Raw genomic sequence first — 22,122 nt, forward strand, 5'->3', positions numbered from 1 at the left:
TGAGGCCCGCCGCATATGCATAGCGGATCCTGTCCTGATGCCGTTTGGTTGTTTGGAGATTCAGGAAAGGAATCAAGCCGGTGCTAGTTGCAGGACGACGCGCCAGCTTACCAGGTTGGCAACTACAGGCGGGGCACAAGGTGTCAGTTGGCATCGTCTACCACCCACTGGGGAACATTATTTTAAAAGTACTTGGACTGTTTGCACACCCACTGAGGTGAAGTACTGGCGCACTACCATAACCAGGATGCTGTGCGTCCCGCCATGCCAGAGAGGCAGGCGTCATAAGAAGGTGCGCAGAGACATTACTAGCAAGCAGCTGTCTTCACTACACGCCGCAGATGAAGGGAAAGGTCCCGAAACGCGTCCGGCGTTCATATTACCGGAGAGGTGCTTCTGAATAACCGTGTGTTTGCAAGCTGCCATTAAACCCCTGAAAAAAACTTTCCTTGTGGTCTCCCTCACTTGGAGCACCTGCAACTGACTGAATTTTAGCGGCCAGCTACGGTCGCGAGGTGAGGCCCGCCGCATATGCATAGCGGATCCTGTCCTGATGCCGTTTGGTTGTTTGGAGATTCAGGAAAGGAATCAAGCCGGTGCTAGTTGCAGGACGACGCGCCAGCTTACCAGGTTGGCAACTACAGGCGGGGCACAAGGTGTCAGTTGGCATCGTCTACCACCCACTGGGGAACATTATTTTAAAAGTACTTGGACTGTTTGCACACCCACTGAGGTGAAGTACTGGCGCACTACCATAACCAGGATGCTGTGCGTCCCGCCATGCCAGAGAGGCAGGCGTCATAAGAAGGTGCGCAGAGACATTACTAGCAAGCAGCTGTCTTCACTACACGCCGCAGATGAAGGGAAAGGTCCCGAAACGCGTCCGGCGTTCATATTACCGGAGAGGTGCTTCTGAATAACCGTGTGTTTGCAAGCTGCCATTAAACCCCTGAAAAAAACTTTCCTTGTGGTCTCCCTCACTTGGAGCACCTGCAACTGACTGAATTTTAGCGGCCAGCTACGGTCGCGAGGTGAGGCCCGCCGCATATGCATAGCGGATCCTGTCCTGATGCCGTTTGGTTGTTTGGAGATTCAGGAAAGGAATCAAGCCGGTGCTAGTTGCAGGACGACGCGCCAGCTTACCAGGTTGGCAACTACAGGTGGGGCACAAGGTGTCAGTTGGCATCGTCTACCACCCACTGGGGAACATTATTTTAAAAGTACTTGGACTGTTTGCACACCCACTGAGGTGAAGTACTGGCGCACTACCATAACCAGGATGCTGTGCGTCCCGCCATGCCAGAGAGGCAGGCGTCATAAGAAGGTGCGCAGAGACATTACTAGCAAGCAGCTGTCTTCACTACACGCCGCAGATGAAGGGAAAGGTCCCGAAACGCGTCCGGTGTTCATATTACCGGAGAGGTGCTTCTGAATAACCGTGTGTTTGCAAGCTGCCATTAAACCCCTGAAAAAAACTTTCCTTGTGGTCTCCCTCACTTGGAGCACCTGCAACTGACTGAATTTTAGCGGCCAGCTACGGTCGCGAGGTGAGGCCCGCCGCATATGCATAGCGGATCCTGTCCTGATGCCGTTTGGTTGTTTGGAGATTCAGGAAAGGAATCAAGCCGGTGCTAGTTGCAGGACGACGCGCCAGCTTACCAGGTTGGCAACTACAGGCGGGGCACAAGGTGTCAGTTGGCATCGTCTACCACCCACTGGGGAACATTATTTTAAAAGTACTTGGACTGTTTGCACACCCACTGAGGTGAAGTACTGGCGCACTACCATAACCAGGATGCTGTGCGTCCCGCCATGCCAGAGAGGCAGGCGTCATAAGAAGGTGCGCAGAGACATTACTAGCAAGCAGCTGTCTTCACTACACGCCGCAGATGAAGGGAAAGGTCCCGAAACGCGTCCGGCGTTCATATTACCGGAGAGGTGCTTCTGAATAACCGTGTGTTTGCAAGCTGCCATTAAACCCCTGAAAAAAACTTTCCTTGTGGTCTCCCTCACTTGGAGCACCTGCAACTGACTGAATTTTAGCGGCCAGCTACGGTCGCGAGGTGAGGCCCGCCGCATATGCATAGCGGATCCTGTCCTGATGCCGTTTGGTTGTTTGGAGATTCAGGAAAGGAATCAAGCCGGTGCTAGTTGCAGGACGACGCGCCAGCTTACCAGGTTGGCAACTACAGGCGGGGCACAAGGTGTCAGTTGGCATCGTCTACCACCCACTGGGGAACATTATTTTAAAAGTACTTGGACTGTTTGCACACCCACTGAGGTGAAGTACTGGCGCACTACCATAACCAGGATGCTGTGCGTCCCGCCATGCCAGAGAGGCAGGCGTCATAAGAAGGTGCGCAGAGACATTACTAGCAAGCAGCTGTCTTCACTACACGCCGCAGATAAAGGGAAAGGTCCCGAAACGCGTCCGGCGTTCATATTACCGGAGAGGTGCTTCTGAATAACCGTGTGTTTGCAAGCTGCCATTAAACCCCTGAAAAAAACTTTCCTTGTGGTCTCCCTCACTTGGAGCACCTGCAACTGACTGAATTTTAGCGGCCAGCTACGGTCGCGAGGTGAGGCCCGCCGCATATGCATAGCGGATCCTGTCCTGATGCCGTTTGGTTGTTTGGAGATTCAGGAAAGGAATCAAGCCGGTGCTAGTTGCAGGACGACGCGCCAGCTTACCAGGTTGGCAACTACAGGCGGGGCACAAGGTGTCAGTTGGCATCGTCTACCACCCACTGGGGAACATTATTTTAAAAGTACTTGGACTGTTTGCACACCCACTGAGGTGAAGTACTGGCGCACTACCATAACCAGGATGCTGTGCGTCCCGCCATGCCAGAGAGGCAGGCGTCATAAGAAGGTGCGCAGAGACATTACTAGCAAGCAGCTGTCTTCACTACACGCCGCAGATGAAGGGAAAGGTCCCGAAACGCGTCCGGCGTTCATATTACCGGAGAGGTGCTTCTGAATAACCGTGTGTTTGCAAGCTGCCATTAAACCCCTGAAAAAAACTTTCCTTGTGGTCTCCCTCACTTGGAGCACCTGCAACTGACTGAATTTTAGCGGCCAGCTACGGTCGCGAGGTGAGGCCCGCCGCATATGCATAGCGGATCCTGTCCTGATGCCGTTTGGTTGTTTGGAGATTCAGGAAAGGAATCAAGCCGGTGCTAGTTGCAGGACGACGCGCCAGCTTACCAGGTTGGCAACTACAGGCGGGGCACAAGGTGTCAGTTGGCATCGTCTACCACCCACTGGGGAACATTATTTTAAAAGTACTTGGACTGTTTGCACACCCACTGAGGTGAAGTACTGGCGCACTACCATAACCAGGATGCTGTGCGTCCCGCCATGCCAGAGAGGCAGGCGTCATAAGAAGGTGCGCAGAGACATTACTAGCAAGCAGCTGTCTTCACTACACGCCGCAGATGAAGGGAAAGGTCCCGAAACGCGTCCGGCGTTCATATTACCGGAGAGCTGCTTCTGAATAACCGTGTGTTTGCAAGCTGCCATTAAACCCCTGAAAAAAACTTTCCTTGTGGTCTCCCTCACTTGGAGCACCTGCAACTGACTGAATTTTAGCGGCCAGCTACGGTCGCGAGGTGAGGCCCGCCGCATATGCATAGCGGATCCTGTCCTGATGCCGTTTGGTTGTTTGGAGATTCAGGAAAGGAATCAAGCCGGTGCTAGTTGCAGGACGACGCGCCAGCTTACCAGGTTGGCAACTACAGGCGGGGCACAAGGTGTCAGTTGGCATCGTCTACCACCCACTGGGGAACATTATTTTAAAAGTACTTGGACTGTTTGCACACCCACTGAGGTGAAGTACTGGCGCACTACCATAACCAGGATGCTGTGCGTCCCGCCATGCCAGAGAGGCAGGCGTCATAAGAAGGTGCGCAGAGACATTACTAGCAAGCAGCTGTCTTCACTACACGCCGCAGATGAAGGGAAAGGTCCCGAAACGCGTCCGGCGTTCATATTACCGGAGAGGTGCTTCTGAATAACCGTGTGTTTGCAAGCTGCCATTAAACCCCTGAAAAAAACTTTCCTTGTGGTCTCCCTCACTTGGAGCACCTGCAACTGACTGAATTTTAGCGGCCAGCTACGGTCGCGAGGTGAGGCCCGCCGCATATGCATAGCGGATCCTGTCCTGATGCCGTTTGGTTGTTTGGAGATTCAGGAAAGGAATCAAGCCGGTGCTAGTTGCAGGACGACGCGCCAGCTTACCAGGTTGGCAACTACAGGCGGGGCACAAGGTGTCAGTTGGCATCGTCTACCACCCACTGGGGAACATTATTTTAAAAGTACTTGGACTGTTTGCACACCCACTGAGGTGAAGTACTGGCGCACTACCATAACCAGGATGCTGTGCGTCCCGCCATGCCAGAGAGGCAGGCGTCATAAGAAGGTGCGCAGAGACATTACTAGCAAGCAGCTGTCTTCACTACACGCCGCAGATGAAGGGAAAGGTCCCGAAACGCGTCCGGCGTTCATATTACCGGAGAGGTGCTTCTGAATAACCGTGTGTTTGCAAGCTGCCATTAAACCCCTGAAAAAAACTTTCCTTGTGGTCTCCCTCACTTGGAGCACCTGCAACTGACTGAATTTTAGCGGCCAGCTACGGTCGCGAGGTGAGGCCCGCCGCATATGCATAGCGGATCCTGTCCTGATGCCGTTTGGTTGTTTGGAGATTCAGGAAAGGAATCAAGCCGGTGCTAGTTGCAGGACGACGCGCCAGCTTACCAGGTTGGCAACTACAGGCGGGGCACAAGGTGTCAGTTGGCATCGTCTACCACCCACTGGGGAACATTATTTTAAAAGTACTTGGACTGTTTGCACACCCACTGAGGTGAAGTACTGGCGCACTACCATAACCAGGATGCTGTGCGTCCCGCCATGCCAGAGAGGCAGGCGTCATAAGAAGGTGCGCAGAGACATTACTAGCAAGCAGCTGTCTTCACTACACGCCGCAGATGAAGGGAAAGGTCCCGAAACGCGTCCGGCGTTCATATTACCGGAGAGGTGCTTCTGAATAACCGTGTGTTTGCAAGCTGCCATTAAACCCCTGAAAAAAACTTTCCTTGTGGTCTCCCTCACTTGGAGCACCTGCAACTGACTGAATTTTAGCGGCCAGCTACGGTCGCGAGGTGAGGCCCGCCGCATATGCATAGCGGATCCTGTCCTGATGCCGTTTGGTTGTTTGGAGATTCAGGAAAGGAATCAAGCCGGTGCTAGTTGCAGGACGACGCGCCAGCTTACCAGGTTGGCAACTACAGGCGGGGCACAAGGTGTCAGTTGGCATCGTCTACCACCCACTGGGGAACATTATTTTAAAAGTACTTGGACTGTTTGCACACCCACTGAGGTGAAGTACTGGCGCACTACCATAACCAGGATGCTGTGCGTCCCGCCATGCCAGAGAGGCAGGCGTCATAAGAAGGTGCGCAGAGACATTACTAGCAAGCAGCTGTCTTCACTACACGCCGCAGATGAAGGGAAAGGTCCCGAAACGCGTCCGGCGTTCATATTACCGGAGAGGTGCTTCTGAATAACCGTGTGTTTGCAAGCTGCCATTAAACCCCTGAAAAAAACTTTCCTTGTGGTCTCCCTCACTTGGAGCACCTGCAACTGACTGAATATATATATATATATATATATTGAAAAAAACAACCAGTAGTGTGCCAGGAGGTGCGTTTGCAGAGTGGTGGAGAAAGGGGACGGGCCTTCGAAGAGCTTTCAGCAACCCCCTGTGTGGGGCTTACTGGAGGTAACAGGAGGGTGTGTGCACCCACTCACCCTAAAGTGAAACACTTATGCAGCCACTCCCAGGCCCACTCAGACACTCACATGTCCATTGAGACACTCACACACTCACTCACACACCCACTGAGACACTCGTGTACTCACTCACACTCACTCTGAAAGGTTACAGGTTACAGTTAGGAACTAAAATCTAAAAAACTTAGAAATTCTCTGAAAAAAACAAAGGTTACACGGACATTATAGTTAGGCTCTGACGTCACTTGTACAAAATCAGTGAAATTTAGCAGTTAGAGTTACCTGAGCCAACTATAACTTATGCCCCTACCAATGCACTGCTTATGCTCTCACGTATTACTTTCGTCTCTCCTTTCTGCAGCTACCATTGAATGTTCTTGTTTCAGGCATTGCTTCATACAACAAGGTCAGTGTCTACAAATAAATAGTGTACAGATTGTTCATTTATGGCAGCTCAGAGACTTAATGCACTGGCAGCAACGTAATAATGGGACAAATATTTATGCAGCAATGGGCTGAAACGTACTGTATCACTTGATTGTAAGGCTGTGAATGAATGAAATGCAGCAGGAGTCTAAACGTTAATACTTTAACGAACTTCCACCCACCAATCTCACATTCTAACAGCTAATAGAGCTAATGCCACCGGTACAAAGCGTCTCTAACCTACTTACTTCTTATTTCTTCCGTCATTCTACCTGTTATTTTTTTCCTCTTCCCTTCTCTCTCTCTCTCTCTCTCTCTCTCTCTCTCTCTCTCTCTCTCTCTCTCTCTCTCACACACACACCCTATTTTGGTGAGATCAATTGCTCCCCACTCGTTCACTCCTTCTTACCTCTCTCTCTTACCATCCTCTCCGTCCTGCCCTCATCCTCCCTGGCCCTCATCGTCCCCTGTCCTCTTCCACAGGCTCTTTCCTTCGCAGTCCAATCTTCATCCCCCCTTTTGACTGGAGACCTCCCCACCCTGCATGCACCATCTCTTTCTGCCTTTCACCTCTATCCTCCTCCCAGATTCTGAACCTGGCAGTGAGATGTCTGGACGCATACATAAGATAAGGTCATACTTATGTGACCTTGGGCAAATTACACAGACACAAAGGCAGGGAGACTAAAATTGGTTTGTCTAAGACAGGGAACACTCACAGGGCGAGGGCACATAATGTTCAAGTGATATGACACATTAACATTAGACAATTGTGATTAAAACTATTTCCTGAACTTTTAATTCAGTATTTCACATCATGGTCTCAATTTCCAATTCAGGCCTTTTCAATGTTAGTTTCCTCCCACACAATCTTTAAATCAATTAAGTGTGGAGAAGAATTCATTCTCCCATCTTACTCCTGCCATTTATTGAATCATATTTAAACGCGGAAGGGATTTAGAAACAAACCTCAAACATGAAGTGGATCACTTATGTGATGCAACAACGTTGCAGGTGCCCAGGGCAGGCCTTGTTTCGCTGTACATCTAGTATGTTGAAAGTTTGAACTCGCTAGTTTGTTTAAATTCTACTCTATATTTCAACACTCAATATCTGCCTCTACTAGAGGTACACAGGTTGCAGTTGTCCTTTGTCAGTAAGGATCAGTAGAGAGCTGCATGTTCCTAGAGTATAGAGGAGATTATGAACAAGCTTATTTTTTATAAAATGGGTTGGGATCTTGCGGGAATAAACATATTCTCGATTCCTTTTCATCTCCATTACAACCCGATAAGTAAACAAAAAGTAATTTTTTTCCTGAAAATACCAGCATGTTTGGCAACTCAAGAGATTTGGATATTTCTTTATAGTAATTTTTGGGATCATATACAGTATCTTGTTTGGTTTATCACTGGAGCCTTCTAGCTGTAATCAGTAGGTAGCAGGTTTGAGAGCCAGCTGGACAATTCAGCATTCCCTCCTTTCAAGTTTAAATTGAAGATGAGTAGAAGGTGACGGAGAAAATGCGTACCAATGGTAGGATAGGGACCCCATAAAGGGTTAAGTGTGCTAATTACATACAGCTACTGGTTGAAGGGTGCCCTCAGAGGGTAACTGCATATATTTCAGGATCCCAAGTATATTTCATCATGTAGACTTATCGGTATGTCCTCTGTGATGTGAGTAGTAAGAGGCCACTAAAAGTACCATTTGGCTCATCCTGTGTCAAACATTCAGCTGTTGGGCAACACCCAAAACCATGAGTCCGTGACACTGCGTCCACCGGTGTGTGTCTCAGAGTTGGAGTACAGCAGGGGCCCGACATGGCATCGGTGATCTGTCTAATGGATACGCTTGACACTCTGCAAAAGGTCTTTTTGTTCCCAGGATTGCTTTCAGATGTTGGCACCCAGGATTGCTTTCAGATGTTGGCACTGGAGTCCTGCTCAGAAGGGAGGGCACTGGAGGATTTCAGCACAATGTCCTTCTGTCCGGTCCTTTTGCTTGCTCTGTCCCGGGGGCAGAAAGTAGGACACGGTTAGTCCACAGGAAAACAGACACAGTAATCACACAGAGACGAGTGTTAAACGAGAAGACTATTAGATTCACACCGGATTGACATGGCCTTCTACTACAGGAACAAAAGTAGCAGTTATCTTTTGCTTGTGCATACAGATAGTGAAACGAGCCCAAAACCATCAGTGATGCGCTTTTCCCACATCTCAAACCTCATCTCTCCCAACACTCCCCATTGCTATGGCAGTGCTTCTATCAATTGTCTTTTATTGGGTCCTGGCGTTCTTCAAGCGACGCTGAGCGAAGATACGCTGTGCGGTGAGGATGAGGAGGTTCCCCTCCTCCACTTATACAAAACCAAGAGAAGGGTTTCTTTGTGAAAGAGAAGGAGGTGACAGGTCACTGTCCAAAAGCGGTCCAGGTCCAGCTATTCAGCAATAGCAGTAGCAGCCAGCTTACAGAATAGGCGCTGTCAGCAGGCCACCTTAGAGATTATTTGGACACCTGCTGATCCGTAATATTTTAAGAGCCAATGAGCACCCTTCATACAAGCCCAAATTAGATTTTAAACTTTGGTCAAGTGCATCGGCTCAGAGATGTTCAGGGCCACGCCCGAAGAACACAGAAAAACAAGGCTCGTGGGGGGAATACACCTGCAAAAACACAGGCAAAGGCATGCAGTAGAGGAGACGATACTCAGAAAATAGGAAGAAAAGGCAGGTAAAGTCATACATGGAGGGGGATTCTTTTCCAAGCATTCATGTTTGAAAAGGATGTACACCTGGATAATGAACTTTAGATTGATGCCTGCCTTGGGATGGATTCGATTTACAACATCAAAGCAAAGCTGCAACTCCCTGGCTCTCATGGCCTCTTTTTGTAACAGAGCATTTTAAGTTCAAGTTTATTGAAACCAAACATAGGATAAAAGGAATAAAGACACTATATCCAATCAATAGAAGTTACATGAGAAACAACAAAATTATAACAAGCATAATAATAAGCATAAGTGTAACAGAGCATTTTAAGCATTGGTTTAGCTCATTTGCTCGCCATCTGGGATAGAAAACTAATAAAAACTTTTGCCATTATCGAAGAAAAGTTCTAAGCTTAGAATTAGGTAGAGGGTTACACCTGTATTGTGGGAAAATGACAATGGCATTGAACCACAGGGATATCTTAAGGAATTGGGGCCCTGGTCCAAACACGTTGAATTGCCCTCGTTTGGGATACCTTTGAAGTTATTGACCACTTTCAATTTATTCACGCCCTACTATGCTAGTTCATGGTAGTTTCATTATAAGACCTAATAAGTGGTATAGAGTACACATCTCCAAGATGCTATTCCTCATATGGATCCCTGGGTAAGAAAAAGGACAACCGCTTGTACTCTCCCCTGAGGCGGAAGCCGGGGGCTCTCTCAGCAATCTTGCTGCTTTCATTTTTACCGTTTTTCACACTGTGATTTGTATTTTAAAAGCGTTGTTCTCCCCAAGTAGATTACTTACTTAGTGGGACTTTTCATCACTGTCAGCATTTCTTGCCTGGAAATTGCTCTGTCGACCCCTGCGCAGCCGAGTAGGAGCTGGCGCAGTGAAAATAAAGGTAGGACTTAACGTCACTGACAGCCGCCATATTGAGTGAGGTCAGGGACCTACACTCTAGCTGCAGGACGCCTCCCACTCCCCTACAGTATTTAAACTCTGCCAGGTGTAACAGCGCGTTGATTGCTATCGCGCTGTTTTAACATCAATTTCTACTCTCCCCTGAGGCGGAAGCCGGGGGCTCTCTCAGCAATCTTGCTGCTTTAATTTTTACCGTTTTTCACACTGTGATTTGTATTTTAAAAGCGTTGTTCTCCCCAAGTAGATTACTTACTTAGTGGGACTTTTAATCACTGTCAGTGTCGTGACCCGACAGTGTGGGCAATGGACAGTAGGGCATTAGGACCCTGTGGGGCCTCAGGCAGAGTGACAAAGTCACCGGACACAAGATCCGGTGACGGGGACAGGAAGGGGAACACACAATGGCTAGGACGTGGACGGGGACGGACGTGCTGACCAGCAGCTGACCAGATGCTAACCCGCTGTAATGAGCAGTGCAAATAAAGGAGTATGAGATGAAACTGTGTCCCGTGTATGATGTACCTCCCGGCGCACGAGCAGAACACGACAACTGGCGACGAAGGACGGTGATGACCCCACACGCATGAGGATCGCGTCGTGTGAAAGAAGAGATCGCCGACAACAAGGAGCTACACGGGAGCCCACCCCAATCAGCGTCCACCTATGAAAACGACACAGCGCGGTAAGGAGCACCCGGAAGAAGCGCCAATGCAGGGCAAGAAGCGTGAAGCTCTCGCGTTTGAAACTTGAAGAGCGAAGTCTCGCGAGAGGCGAAAATCTCGGTGGCCATTTTAGGGACAGGCAAATGCAGCCAATAGGAACGACAGGGCAACGCGGCGGCCATCTTAGAGTCAGGAGAAGCGAGATTTCGATCGCGAAATCTCGCGGGAACAAGGGCGGCCATCTTAAGTGGGACATTAAAGGAAAACAGCAATAGGAGCCACAGGACAACCATTTTAAGGGCAGGCAAAACGTAAAACACAGCAAACAAAGAGAAATAAAGAAATAAAAAGGGACAAGGACAGAGAAAGATCCCCACAACAAGAAATACAACAAAATAAAGAATGAAATAAGAAGAGTGAACAACAAGAACATTACAAAACAAACTGAGCCAAAAGAAATATAGAGGCAACAAACACAATTGCCGGAAAGAAAGAGAAAGGACACAAAGAAAATAAAAGGAAAACAAGGAGGTACAACAGACACAAAAGAACCGGAAGAGGACCCTAAAGGATGTCTAAGAAGGACAAAAGGAAGTCAAGGGAACAAGCACAGATAACAAAGAGAAAATAAAGAGCAAAGAAGAGAAGACAAAGAAATAATACAAGTGCACACACAAAAAAAAAAAAAGGAAAATACAAGGAAAAAGGACTAAGAAAGCCCAGAAGAGGCGAAATAAAGTAAAACAAAGGAAGGAAAAGGGACAAAAGATCACAAAGAGAAAAGGAGAATATAAGGAAAAGGACTAAGAAAGCCCAGAAGAGGCGAAATAAAATATAAGGAAAAAGGACTAAGAAAGCCCAGAAGAGGCGAAATAAAGTAAAACAAAGGAAGAAAATAAGGGCCAAAAAGAGCAAAAGGACAAAGATAAATGACAGAAAGTACGAAGAGTCAGTGAACAAGCACTAGAAATAGAAAAGAAGAACATAAAAGGAAAGGAGAAGAGGAAAGCAACATGGGTGAAACGAGACCAAGTACACAATACCACAGACAAAAAGAAAACAAAAGGAAAGAAAGTAGAACAACAAAGAGAAACAAAAGGACAAAGATTACACAAGGACAAAGAAAGAGCAAAGGAGAAGTTACAAGGCAATAAAGAAAAGAAGAAAGAAGAAAGAGGAGTAAAATAACGAGGAAAGAAGGGACCAAAGAAACAGGAAAAAGAAAAGGAGAGCCTAGAAAAGGCTACAAGAAAAGGAGAATAACAGAAGAAGAAGAAGAAAAAAGGACACAAAAGGGACACAAGAGAAAAGGACAAGGAGAGCCTAGAAAAGGCTAAAAGGACAAGGAGAGCCTAGAAAAGGCTAAAAGGACAAGGAGAGCCCAGAAAAGGCTAATAGAAAAGGAGAATAACAGAAGAAGAAGAAGAAAAAAGGACACAAAAGGGACACAAGAGAAAAGGACAAGGAGAGCCTAGAAAAGGCTAAAAGGACAAGGAGAGCCTAGAAAAGGCTAAAATAAAAGGAGAATAACAGAAGAAGAAGAAGAAAAAAAGGACACAAAAGGGACACAAGAGAAAAGGACAAGGAGAGCCCAGAAAAGGCTAAAAGGACAAGGAGAGCCTAGAAAAGGCTAAAAGGACAAGGAGAGCCCAGAAAAGGCTAAAAGGACAAGGAGAGCCCAGAAAAGGCTAAAAGAAAAGGAGAATAACGGAAGAAGAAGAAGAAAAAAAAAGAAAAAAGGACACAAAAGGGACACAAGAGAAAAGGACAAGGAGAGCCTAGAAAAGGCTAAAAGGACAAGGAGAGCCTAGAAAAAAGGGGTAAAAAGGAGCAACACGAAAAGACATACCGCAGGAGAAAGAGCAGCAAAAAAAAAGAAAGGACAAAGACATGCAATGAGCAGAGCGGACAAGAGCCACCAAGGGAATAAAGGCAAGAGGCACCTCAGGGCCAGGACCAAAGGTGTTGAGACAGAAATAATATAGGTGATAAGACAACAAGTTCTCCAAAGAGTCACTGGCGGTGACGAAAGTGAAAGGATAGATGATAACGGCTGCCGACGAACAACAACGAATAACAAGAAACAGATAGCATTTCAAGGACAAAGAAGGCGGAGGAAGAAGAAATGGCAGCGACAACGGCAGCCACATGGACGGTGGAAGATAGAGGACAAGAAAGCGATGGAGACACTAGATTCATGAAGAAATGCAGAATGACAAGTACTCTCTCTCTCTCTCTCTCTCTCTCTCTCTCTCTCTCTCTCTCTCTCTCTCTCTCTCTCGTTCGTTCACCCCCATCCATATAATTGTGAATGAGGACTATGGTAAATGTGTCACGAACTTTTGTTTGCAACAAGGGGGGAGGTGTCGTGACCCGACAGTGTGGGCAATGGACATTAGGGCATTAGGACCCTGTGGGGCCTCAGGCAGAGTGACCAAGTCACCGGACACCAGATCCGGTGACGGGGACAGGAAGGGGAACACACAATGGCTAGGACATGGACGGGGACGGACGTGCTGACCAGCAGCTGACCAGATGCTAACCCGCTGTAATGAGCAGTGCAAATAAAGGAGTATGAGATGAAACTGTGTCCCGTGTATGATGTACCTCCCGGCGCACGAGCAGAACACGACAGTCAGCATTTCTTGCCTGGAAATTGCTCTGTCGATCCCTGCGCAGCCGAGTAGGAGCTGGCACAGTGAAAATAAAGGTAGGACTTAACGTCACTGACAGCCGCCATATTGAGTGAGGTCAGGGACCTACACTCTAGCTGCAGGACGCCTCCCACTCCCCTACAGTGTTTAAACTCTGCCAGGTGTAACAGCGCGTTGATTGCTATCGCGCTGTTTTAACATCAATTTCTACTCTCCCCTGAGGCGGAAGCCGGGGGCTCTCTCAGCAATCTTGCTGCTTTCATTTTTACAGTTTTTCACACTGTGATTTGTATTTTAAAAGCGTTGTTCTCCCCAAGTAGATTACTTACTTAGTGGGACTTTTAATCACTGTCAGCATTTCTTGCCTGGAAATTGCTCTGTCGATCCCTGCGCAGCCGAGTAGGAGCTGGCGCAGTGAAAATAAAGGTAGGACTTAACGTCACTGACATCCGCCATATTGAGTGAGGTCAGGGACCTACACTCTAGCTGCAGGACGCCTCCCACTCCCCTACAGTATTTAAACTCTGCCAGGTGTAACAGCGCGTTGATTGCTATCGCGCTGTTTTAACATCAATTTCTACTCTCCCCTGAGGCGGAAGCCGGGGGCTCTCTCAGCAATCTTGCTGCTTTAATTTTTACCGTTTTTCACACTGTGATTTGTATTTTAAAAGCGTTGTTCTCCCCAAGTAGATTACTTACTTTGTGGGACTTTTAATCACTGTCAGCATTTCTTGCCTGGAAATTGCTCTGTCGATCCCTGCGCAGCCGAGTAGGAGCTGGCGCAGTGAAAATAAAGGTAGGACTTAACGTCACTGACAGCCGCCATATTGAGTGAGGTCAGGGACCTACACTCTAGCTGCAGGACGCCTCCCACTCCCCTACAGTATTTAAACTCTGCCAGGTGTAACAGCGCGTTGATTGCTATCGCGCTGTTTTAACATCAATTTCTACTCTCCCCTGAGGCGGAAGCCGGGGGCTCTCTCAGCAATCTTGCTGCTTTCATTTTTACCGTTTTTCACACTTTGATTTGTATTTTAAAAGCGTTGTTCTCCCCAAGTAGATTACTTACTTAGTGGGACTTTTAATCACTGTCAGCATTTCTTGCCTGGAAATTGCTCTGTCGATCCCTGCGCAGCCGAGTAGGAGCTGGCGCAGTGAAAATAAAGGTAGGACTTAACGTCACTGACAGCTGCCATATTGAGTGAGGTCAGGGACCTACACTCTAGCTGCAGGACGCCTCCCACTCCCCTACAGTATTTAAACTCTGCCAGGTGTAACAGCGCGTTGATTGCTATCGCGCTATTTTAACATCAATTTCTACTCTCCCCTGAGGCGGAAGCCGGGGGCTCTCTCAGCAATCTTGCTGCTTTCATTTTTACCGTTTTTCACACTGTGATTTGTATTTTAAAAGCGTTGTTCTCCCCAAGTAGATTACTTACTTAGTGGGACTTTTAATCACTGTCAGCATTTCTTGCCTGGAAATTGCTCTGTCGATCCCTGCGCAGCCGAGTAGGAGCTGGCGCAGTGAAAATAAAGGTAGGACTTAACGTCACTGACAGCCGCCATATTGAGTGAGGTCAGGGACCTACACTCTAGCTGCAGGACGCCTCCCACTCCCCTAAACGGTCCATAAATTGATGATGTCATCTCGTCCGCGCAGCGGGCGGGCGCAGCGGGCGGGCGCAGCGGGCGGGCGCAGCGGGTGGCGCAGCGGGCGCACCGGCGGCGCGCCGAAGGCGCGCCAAAGGCGAGCCCGTCTGCGCCCGTCCGCGACTGGACGGTACCAGGGGCCACGACCCCTGTTCATTTACCTGGTCTTCACATAAGATATAATCATAACGACCTGCTTGCCCTTAGACCCTCGGTAAAAAAGGAATGCGACCATGTACATCATCCTTTAAATCTTCCTTTCCAGTGCCGACACTGCAATCTTTTCCCAAGAGGTATTATGACAACTGAGCATCAGAAACTCTTTAATATGTTTATTTTAAATTGCAGATCGCTGCCTAAGCATCAAACTGAAATCTCCTTACTGCTCGAAGAGCTTAACCCGGATGTAGTCTTTTTTACGGAGACGTGGTTAACCGCATCGTCTGTACCTGACCTTGTTCAAGCTTTACCACAGGGATATCAGATAGCCAGAACAGATCGTACGTCAGGAAAGGGAGGAGGCTTAGCCATAGTGTTTAAAGATGGTTACATCTGCCGATGTAATTCCACTTCCATATTGGATTGTGAAAGTATGTCGTTTAGTTTGGAACTATCACCAAACATAAATTTTGCCGGTGTCTTAGCCTACCGCCCTCCTGGCTCAGTCAGACAGTTTTTAGATTCGGCACCCTCAACAATTGCAGATTTGGCCATTACATCGGCTAATTTCACGCTGCTGGGCGATTTAAACATGCACTTCGAAGACACCGCTGACCATGCTGCCCAAGAATTATTTGCCGGCCTATCTGCACTACAGTTGACTCAACTTGTGATCAATCCCACACATATGAAAGGACATCTACTGGACCCGGTATTTAGTAATTGCCCGGGTCTAGTGATAGAGCCCTCTATTACCCTCCCGTGGACAGATCACCAACTTATCCCGCTAACTTGGTGTATCCCCAAACTGCCTGCTCCTTTAACAGGATCACGGGAGGCTCGAGACTGGTCTAAATTATCAACTGATGAGTGGGTTCGTGAACTTCAAGCCACAATCCCTCTGATCAACACAGATCCCACAGTAGCTAATGATATTTTCAATAGTTGGATAACTCAGTCACTTGATATTATTCTCCCAGTAAAAAAATCGCGGACTAAAAGATCCAGAACATCAGCCCCCTGGTATACTATGGAGCTTAGGGAGATCAAACGCAAGTGCAAGAGGCTGGAGAGAAAAACTACGTAGATCTTGACAAAGCCACCTATAAAAAATCCATTAGGGATTATAAGCTAGCGATTAAGAAAGCTCAATCCCAGTACTATTCACAACAGATTAAGGACGCTAGGTCCAACTCAAAGGAAATATATAGGATAATAAAAAGTCTCACTGTCCTTCCCCAGCCTCCCGTAAACAGCGACGACTTACAAGTCCGCTGTAATGAGATGGCAGATTATTTTTTTAATAAAATAGACTGCATTTACTCTTCCTTTCCAGTCACTCAATCAAAGAATTTAATAGCCGCTCCTGGCTACCCCAAATATGATGTGATAGATAATATATCACCAGTACTGGAGAATTTTCCTTTGTTACAGTCGGACCTATTGTCCACTCTAATGACCCAGGTAAAATCGGGCTCCCCCGGCGACCCGGCCCCACCACGCTTTTTAAGAACTGTTAGTGAGACCATCCTTCCGGTTATGCTGAAGGTACTCAATGCCTCAATTTCCACCAATACAGTCCCCTTTAAGTGGAAAGAAGCTAGGGTGAAAGCACTTGTTAAGAAGCCTAATATGAGCATCAACAATTTCAGTAACTATCGTCCAATCTCTTTGCTCCCCTGGGCCAGTAAGTTACTGGAAAAATATATCAATAGCCTTCTGACCACTTTCTTGGAGGATAATAATCTCCTTGATCCCTCGCAGACTGGCTTTCGCCCCAAGCATGGGACGGAGTCGGCTCTGTTGGCGGTCTTGGAGGAAACAAGGGGCATCTTGGATCGGGGAGGATCGGTGGCAGTCATCCTCCTCGATCTAAGTGCCGCCTTTGATACTGTAAATCATACAATCTTGTTGCAGCGCCTCCTGGAGATTGGGATACAAGGAGGAGCGCTGGAGTGGATTCGTTCATTTCTATCCAGCAGAAAATTTCAGGTCTTTGAGGGAGCAACTATTTCTACAAGTAGGCCCTTGGACTGTGGAGTCCCACAGGGATCGTCATTAAGCCCGACGTTATTTAACGTATACATGAGACCGCTGGCTGGGGTCGTCCGTCCGTATGGCAAAAAGATCGTGACCTACGCGGACGACACCCAGCTGGTGGTTTCTCTTACGCGGGCCGGAGACCCTGTGGGCACAGTAGATCTGATGGGATGCCTGAGCGAGGTTAGTAGGTGGATGACCCTGTCTTGTCTCAAACTTAATGGGGACAAGACAGAGGTCATGATATTGCGACATCTAGCTCCACCTACAATTGACCAGATCTGGCCAGCCTGCCTAGGCACCCCCCCAGCCCCCAGGGATGCCATCAAGAGCCTGGGTGTCTGGTTGGATAAGTCCCTGACATTCGACCACCAGGCTGTCGTGCTATCTGCCACATGTTTTGGCCTCATTAGAACGTTGAATAAGATCCTTCCGTTGCTACCTTTTGAGGCAAGACAAATTGTGGTCCAAGGACTAATCCTCTCGAGGTTGGACTTTGGAAATGCGCTCTATCTTGGAGCTCCAGATTCCACATTAAAAAAGCTACAAGTAATTCAAAACTGCGCGGCTCGGACATTGCTTCAAATCCCTCGGAGGACCTCTGTAAAAGCCGGACTGACAAGACTACACTGGCTTCCGGTGAAGGACAGGATCAGTTTCAAATCTCTCTGTCTTGCCCACCAATCTTTCTGGGAAACCGGCCCATTAATCAGTCGCCCTTTAATTACTCCCTACTTACCCAGCAGACAGCTAAGGTCCACTAACGCTCTACTTGCCGCTGTGCCAAAGATCAAACGGTCCAGATCAGGTGGTCAGTCCTTTTCTCTAAATGCAGCCAAGTTGTGGAACAGTTTGCCTTTTTACCTAAGGTCCAATTCCGACCTTACCTCTTTCAGGAAGCAACTGAAAACTTTTTTGTTCAATAAATAGTGTCTTCTTTTTCTTTCTGAACTTAAGTCCCACTGAGATTACCCGTTAGCAATCAGCGCTAGGACGCCCCCGGGCAACTATCTGCGCTTTAGAAAACCCATTTTCATTTCATTTCATTTCAAGAATCTGTCAACTTACAAGAACTAACCATAGTTTGTTAAACATAAGAGACAAACTTGAACGTCAGTAAACGTAAGAAAGAAGAGAATTACTGCATTACTGTTTTTCTTAAAGTCATTCATTTAAGAACGATGTATTTCAGCCTTTTCAGGAACATTGCAAGGTAACTGTTCAAATTTCTGAAACATTCAATTGCTCTACAAAGTTTTGAGTTAAAGCTAGCTGGGGTGAGCACAGAAGTCATATTTTTTGTTAGAAAACTGAGACTTCTTCATACAGCTCACATTCTAGATATTCAAGCTTTCACCAGCAGAACAATGCCTAGATTACACAGATCCTAACACAGACTGAGGCTTCACACACAAAAGCTATCCCCAAAGTTACACATGTGGGGGCTGCAGGCTGAGGTATCGACTCACAGGGTTGCAGAGATATTTTTAATTCAGGCCTCTGGTCTATTCCTCAGGTTACACAAACAGTACAAACTCAGACATTAGACCCTTTCCACATTCTATACTGATTTCCCAGACTTTCACACTGGGCATCAAGTTTATCACATAGACATCTGACTCCAACAGCATCCCTCAAACTACACAAGTACTACAGACTTCCAACAGCAAGGCTGCTGTGAGGATACATTGTCATTCCATGCTTAAGCATCTGAATAAACAACCAATCCCTCAGGTTAGGTAAGCCTCTGGCAGCAAAGCAATTCTACATGTTAAATACATCTTAGTGTCTGCCAATAGGCATATAACCTATATCTTGGGTTACAAAAAAGTTACCGGCCAAGGTCTTAGATCTCATATGTTGACACTCCATACTTCAAAGGTACACCTCAAGGTACATATGCCTTACAGGCGATTGTCTCAAAGGGAGAAAGAGACCATATACTATAGAGAAATAACATGCTCAGACTTCACCTAGGACAATTCAACTGATGATTATACATATCTTAGAAAAGTAGCATCAGTCAATAAAGCTGTTCCTCCGGTAACACATATACTATTGACTCTCTCTTCTAACAGCAGAGTTATCCATTAAGTAGCAAACATCTATCCAAAAGGGAAGGCGGATCAATGTTCTCACTGTTATGTACCTCACTGAAAGCTGCATTATGGCACAATGACGTAGATATCAAACGTTTAAAGTCAGAAAAAATGTATCACGGGGCATCAGGTCCATTTTCATAACTCCCAAAACCAAATGAAAGGAAAACAAAATTGCTTGCCACTGTGTTTCGAGTAACGTTCATTAGAGGTGCATGCACCCGACACATAGTCATTTTCACGTAGCTTTAATGCTGGAGACTACTCAGGCGGGGAACTAGAGCCAAATTTCGGGGGGGGGGCTGAAAAATTATTCTGGGGGGGCTAATTCTTCCAACCATAGACAGAGTGACTGAAAGAAGGGGGAAAAACACAACAAACGCCTAATTTACAAGTAAATGGTCTTTTAAAGACCTGTTAAGTATTTGGGTGCGGCTGCAATTAGATGGTTGCCAGCCCGCAAAGCTGTGTCAGCCCGGGCTGACACACACGACGGGGGGGGGGGCTGAAGCCCAGTGAGCCCAATGGGTGTTGCGCGCCTGACACTACTCATTTATGAAGGAGACGCACTCCGCCGGCAGAACTGTAAGCTTCTGTAACAAGCAGAACATGCTCAGCACAGGCCAGGCATCCTTTGCCAGCCCAGCTAGCAGTAGCGTAATCCACTCGCAAAAATAACAGGCATCACCAGGGCAAGCTTGTCTCGGATACAGAATTGGACAAGCACAGGAAGGATGACGTTTCTAAGGTCCATTGAACTCAGGCTACAGGAGAAGAGAACTTAACCTGAGCGGGAAGGGTAGAGAGGTATTCCTCGGGGGGATCCGTCCTCCCAATTCTAAATCCAAATTCAAAATGATATCCCACCTGATATGGAGACAGTCGGGCACTCTTCTCAGCTAGTGGGGCATCATCCACTCAAGCGCAGGGAAGGAAGCAATTCCTTTTTGTTAAATAACCCTCACACACTCTAGTAGTGCCATGCTTCATTCATCAGGTTCACCCTGACTCCTAAAGGTCAGTGTGGGATCGACCATTTTAAAGGGAGCACTCTTATTTATTTTATTTTTGGTGTTTTATATAGTGCGAACATGACCCTAAGAAAGGGTACCAGAGAGCTTTACATTTACATGTGTTTAAACTTAAAACAACTCTTACAATATGTGAATTCGTAGAAATAATCAGTGTACAGCGAGTTGCTAGCAACAGTTGTGCTATCAGGTTCGGAGTAACTATACATTGATTTGTATAAGAAACATTTGTGCATTAACACTCATAAATACAAGTCCAACATAAAGTTTAGGCGACACTGTGTGTTAGCATATGTATGAGAAAAAAGGACCTCTGATAATATCAAGTCTGTGGAAATTAAGGAAGGAATTTGCTCATATATAGGGTTTGGCTTTATTTTTTAAAGCAGAAATGGACGATATTTTTCTAATGTTCCGGGGGGGTGCGTTCCAAATTCACGGAGCTGCACCAGAAAAGGCTCGGTCATAAGTTTTTTCTTTCAGAAGAAGGCCAGTTTCAGTAATATATCTCCTTGACTCTGGGAAACTCGGCATCCTCCTGATAGTGTGATTTTCTGGGCTAGGTACTTTGGTGTTTTGTAATGTATCGCCTTGTGAGTGATACATGACATTTTTAGTCGTATTCTTGCTTCGTAAGGCAGCCAGTTGAGTGCTTTCAAGTGAGGGGTGATGTGGTTGAATTTTCTGGAGCCCGTTATAAGTCTTGTGGCCACGTTAAGACAAGCTTTTAGAGGTGCTGTTGGAATCTTGGGAAGCCCGGCTAGAGTTGTGCAACCGTACTCGATCCTTGAAATGACTAATGCCTGGACTGCTGTTTTAAGGTCTGAATTATTTATGAAAGGTTTCAGTTTTCTAAGGTAGCTTAGATGGAAACAGGTGTTTTTTGCCATCGAGTTAATGTGAGTTAGCATGTTCAGGTTTTGGTCTAGTGCAATTCCAAGGGACTTGGTTGAGTCTACAAGCCTCGGAGAGCAGTTTAGCGCCGTGATCAGCTTGGTCCACTCCAAGATATTCATAGTGCTTTTCTGGGGGGAGATCAGAAGGAATTCCGTTTTATGTGGGTTAAGCTTGAGGTGATTATTAGTTAGCCAATGGACGGTTCTCTTAAGTGCCTGGTTCATGATAACGATCTCTTCTATCGGTGTGGACGTGATATAAAGCTGTGTATTGTCTGCATACGTGTGTAAGGAGATGTTTACCTGTTGTAGGATTTCTGTTAGCGGTTCTACGTAAAGATTGAAAAGAACAGGGGATAGTATTCAGCTCTATGGAACTCCTAGATGATTTCTAGATGAAGAAGATAATGGTTGGTTAACTATGAATTTTTGCCATCTGATTTCTAGGAACGAACTAAACCATTTTAGGACTGTACCCTCTAGGCCCATCCTTTTTTCCAGGAGTTCCAGTAATTTGGGATGATTTACAGTGTTGAATACCGATGAGAGGTCGAGCAAGATTAGGAGGCAGGTTTTGTTGTAGTCAAGGGCAAGTAGAGCGTCGTCCATGATATGCAGAGGTGCTGTTTCAGTGCTGTGGTTTGGTCTGAATCCTGATTGGAAGTCATTCAGCAGTTTGAATTCAGAGATATGTTGACTCAGTTGTTGATAAACACATTTTTCCAAGAATTTGGCTAGCATGGGAATGTTTGTTACTGGTCTAAAGTTGTTGAGGTCTGAGGGATTAGCAGACTTTTTTTTTAAGATTGGAGTGACTTGCTCTGTTTTTAGGCGGTCCGGTAGTGAGCCTTGCAATAGCAAAGCATTGATAATCTTTGTCCATGAGGGGATGAGCAGATGGTTAATTGTAGACCAACGATTTGCAGGTAGGGGCTCATTGAAGTGATTATTTGGTTTTGTTGTTGAGATAATCTTTGCAATATCTATGTCAACGTACGGCTTGAATTCAGACCATACAGCATTATTTTTTGGGCATTTCCGGAGCTGGTTGATATTGCGGCTTAAATGGGGTGC

General features: G+C 46.8%; 2 protein-coding genes across 2 annotated transcripts in view; one reads left to right on the forward strand and one right to left on the reverse strand.

The window, feature by feature from the left end:
- The window catches only part of CIART (circadian associated repressor of transcription), a 469,491-nt gene that overhangs the window by 52,868 nt on the left and 394,501 nt on the right, over positions 1 to 22,122 (forward strand). The gene's annotated exons all lie outside the window — the stretch shown is intronic.
- Positions 6,993 to 22,122, reverse strand: part of CA14 (carbonic anhydrase 14) — a 199,684-nt gene continuing 184,554 nt past the window's right edge. The window contains exon 11 of the mRNA XM_078670381.1: positions 6,993 to 8,225. Within this exon, the coding sequence (XP_078526507.1) occupies positions 8,138 to 8,225 (88 nt within the window). The 3' untranslated portion in view covers positions 6,993 to 8,137. The remainder of the gene's footprint in view (positions 8,226 to 22,122) is intronic.

The sequence above is a fragment of the Lissotriton helveticus genome, chromosome 12 (genome assembly GCF_964261635.1).
Source record: "Lissotriton helveticus chromosome 12, aLisHel1.1, whole genome shotgun sequence".
Lineage (NCBI taxonomy): Eukaryota > Metazoa > Chordata > Amphibia > Caudata > Salamandridae > Lissotriton > Lissotriton helveticus.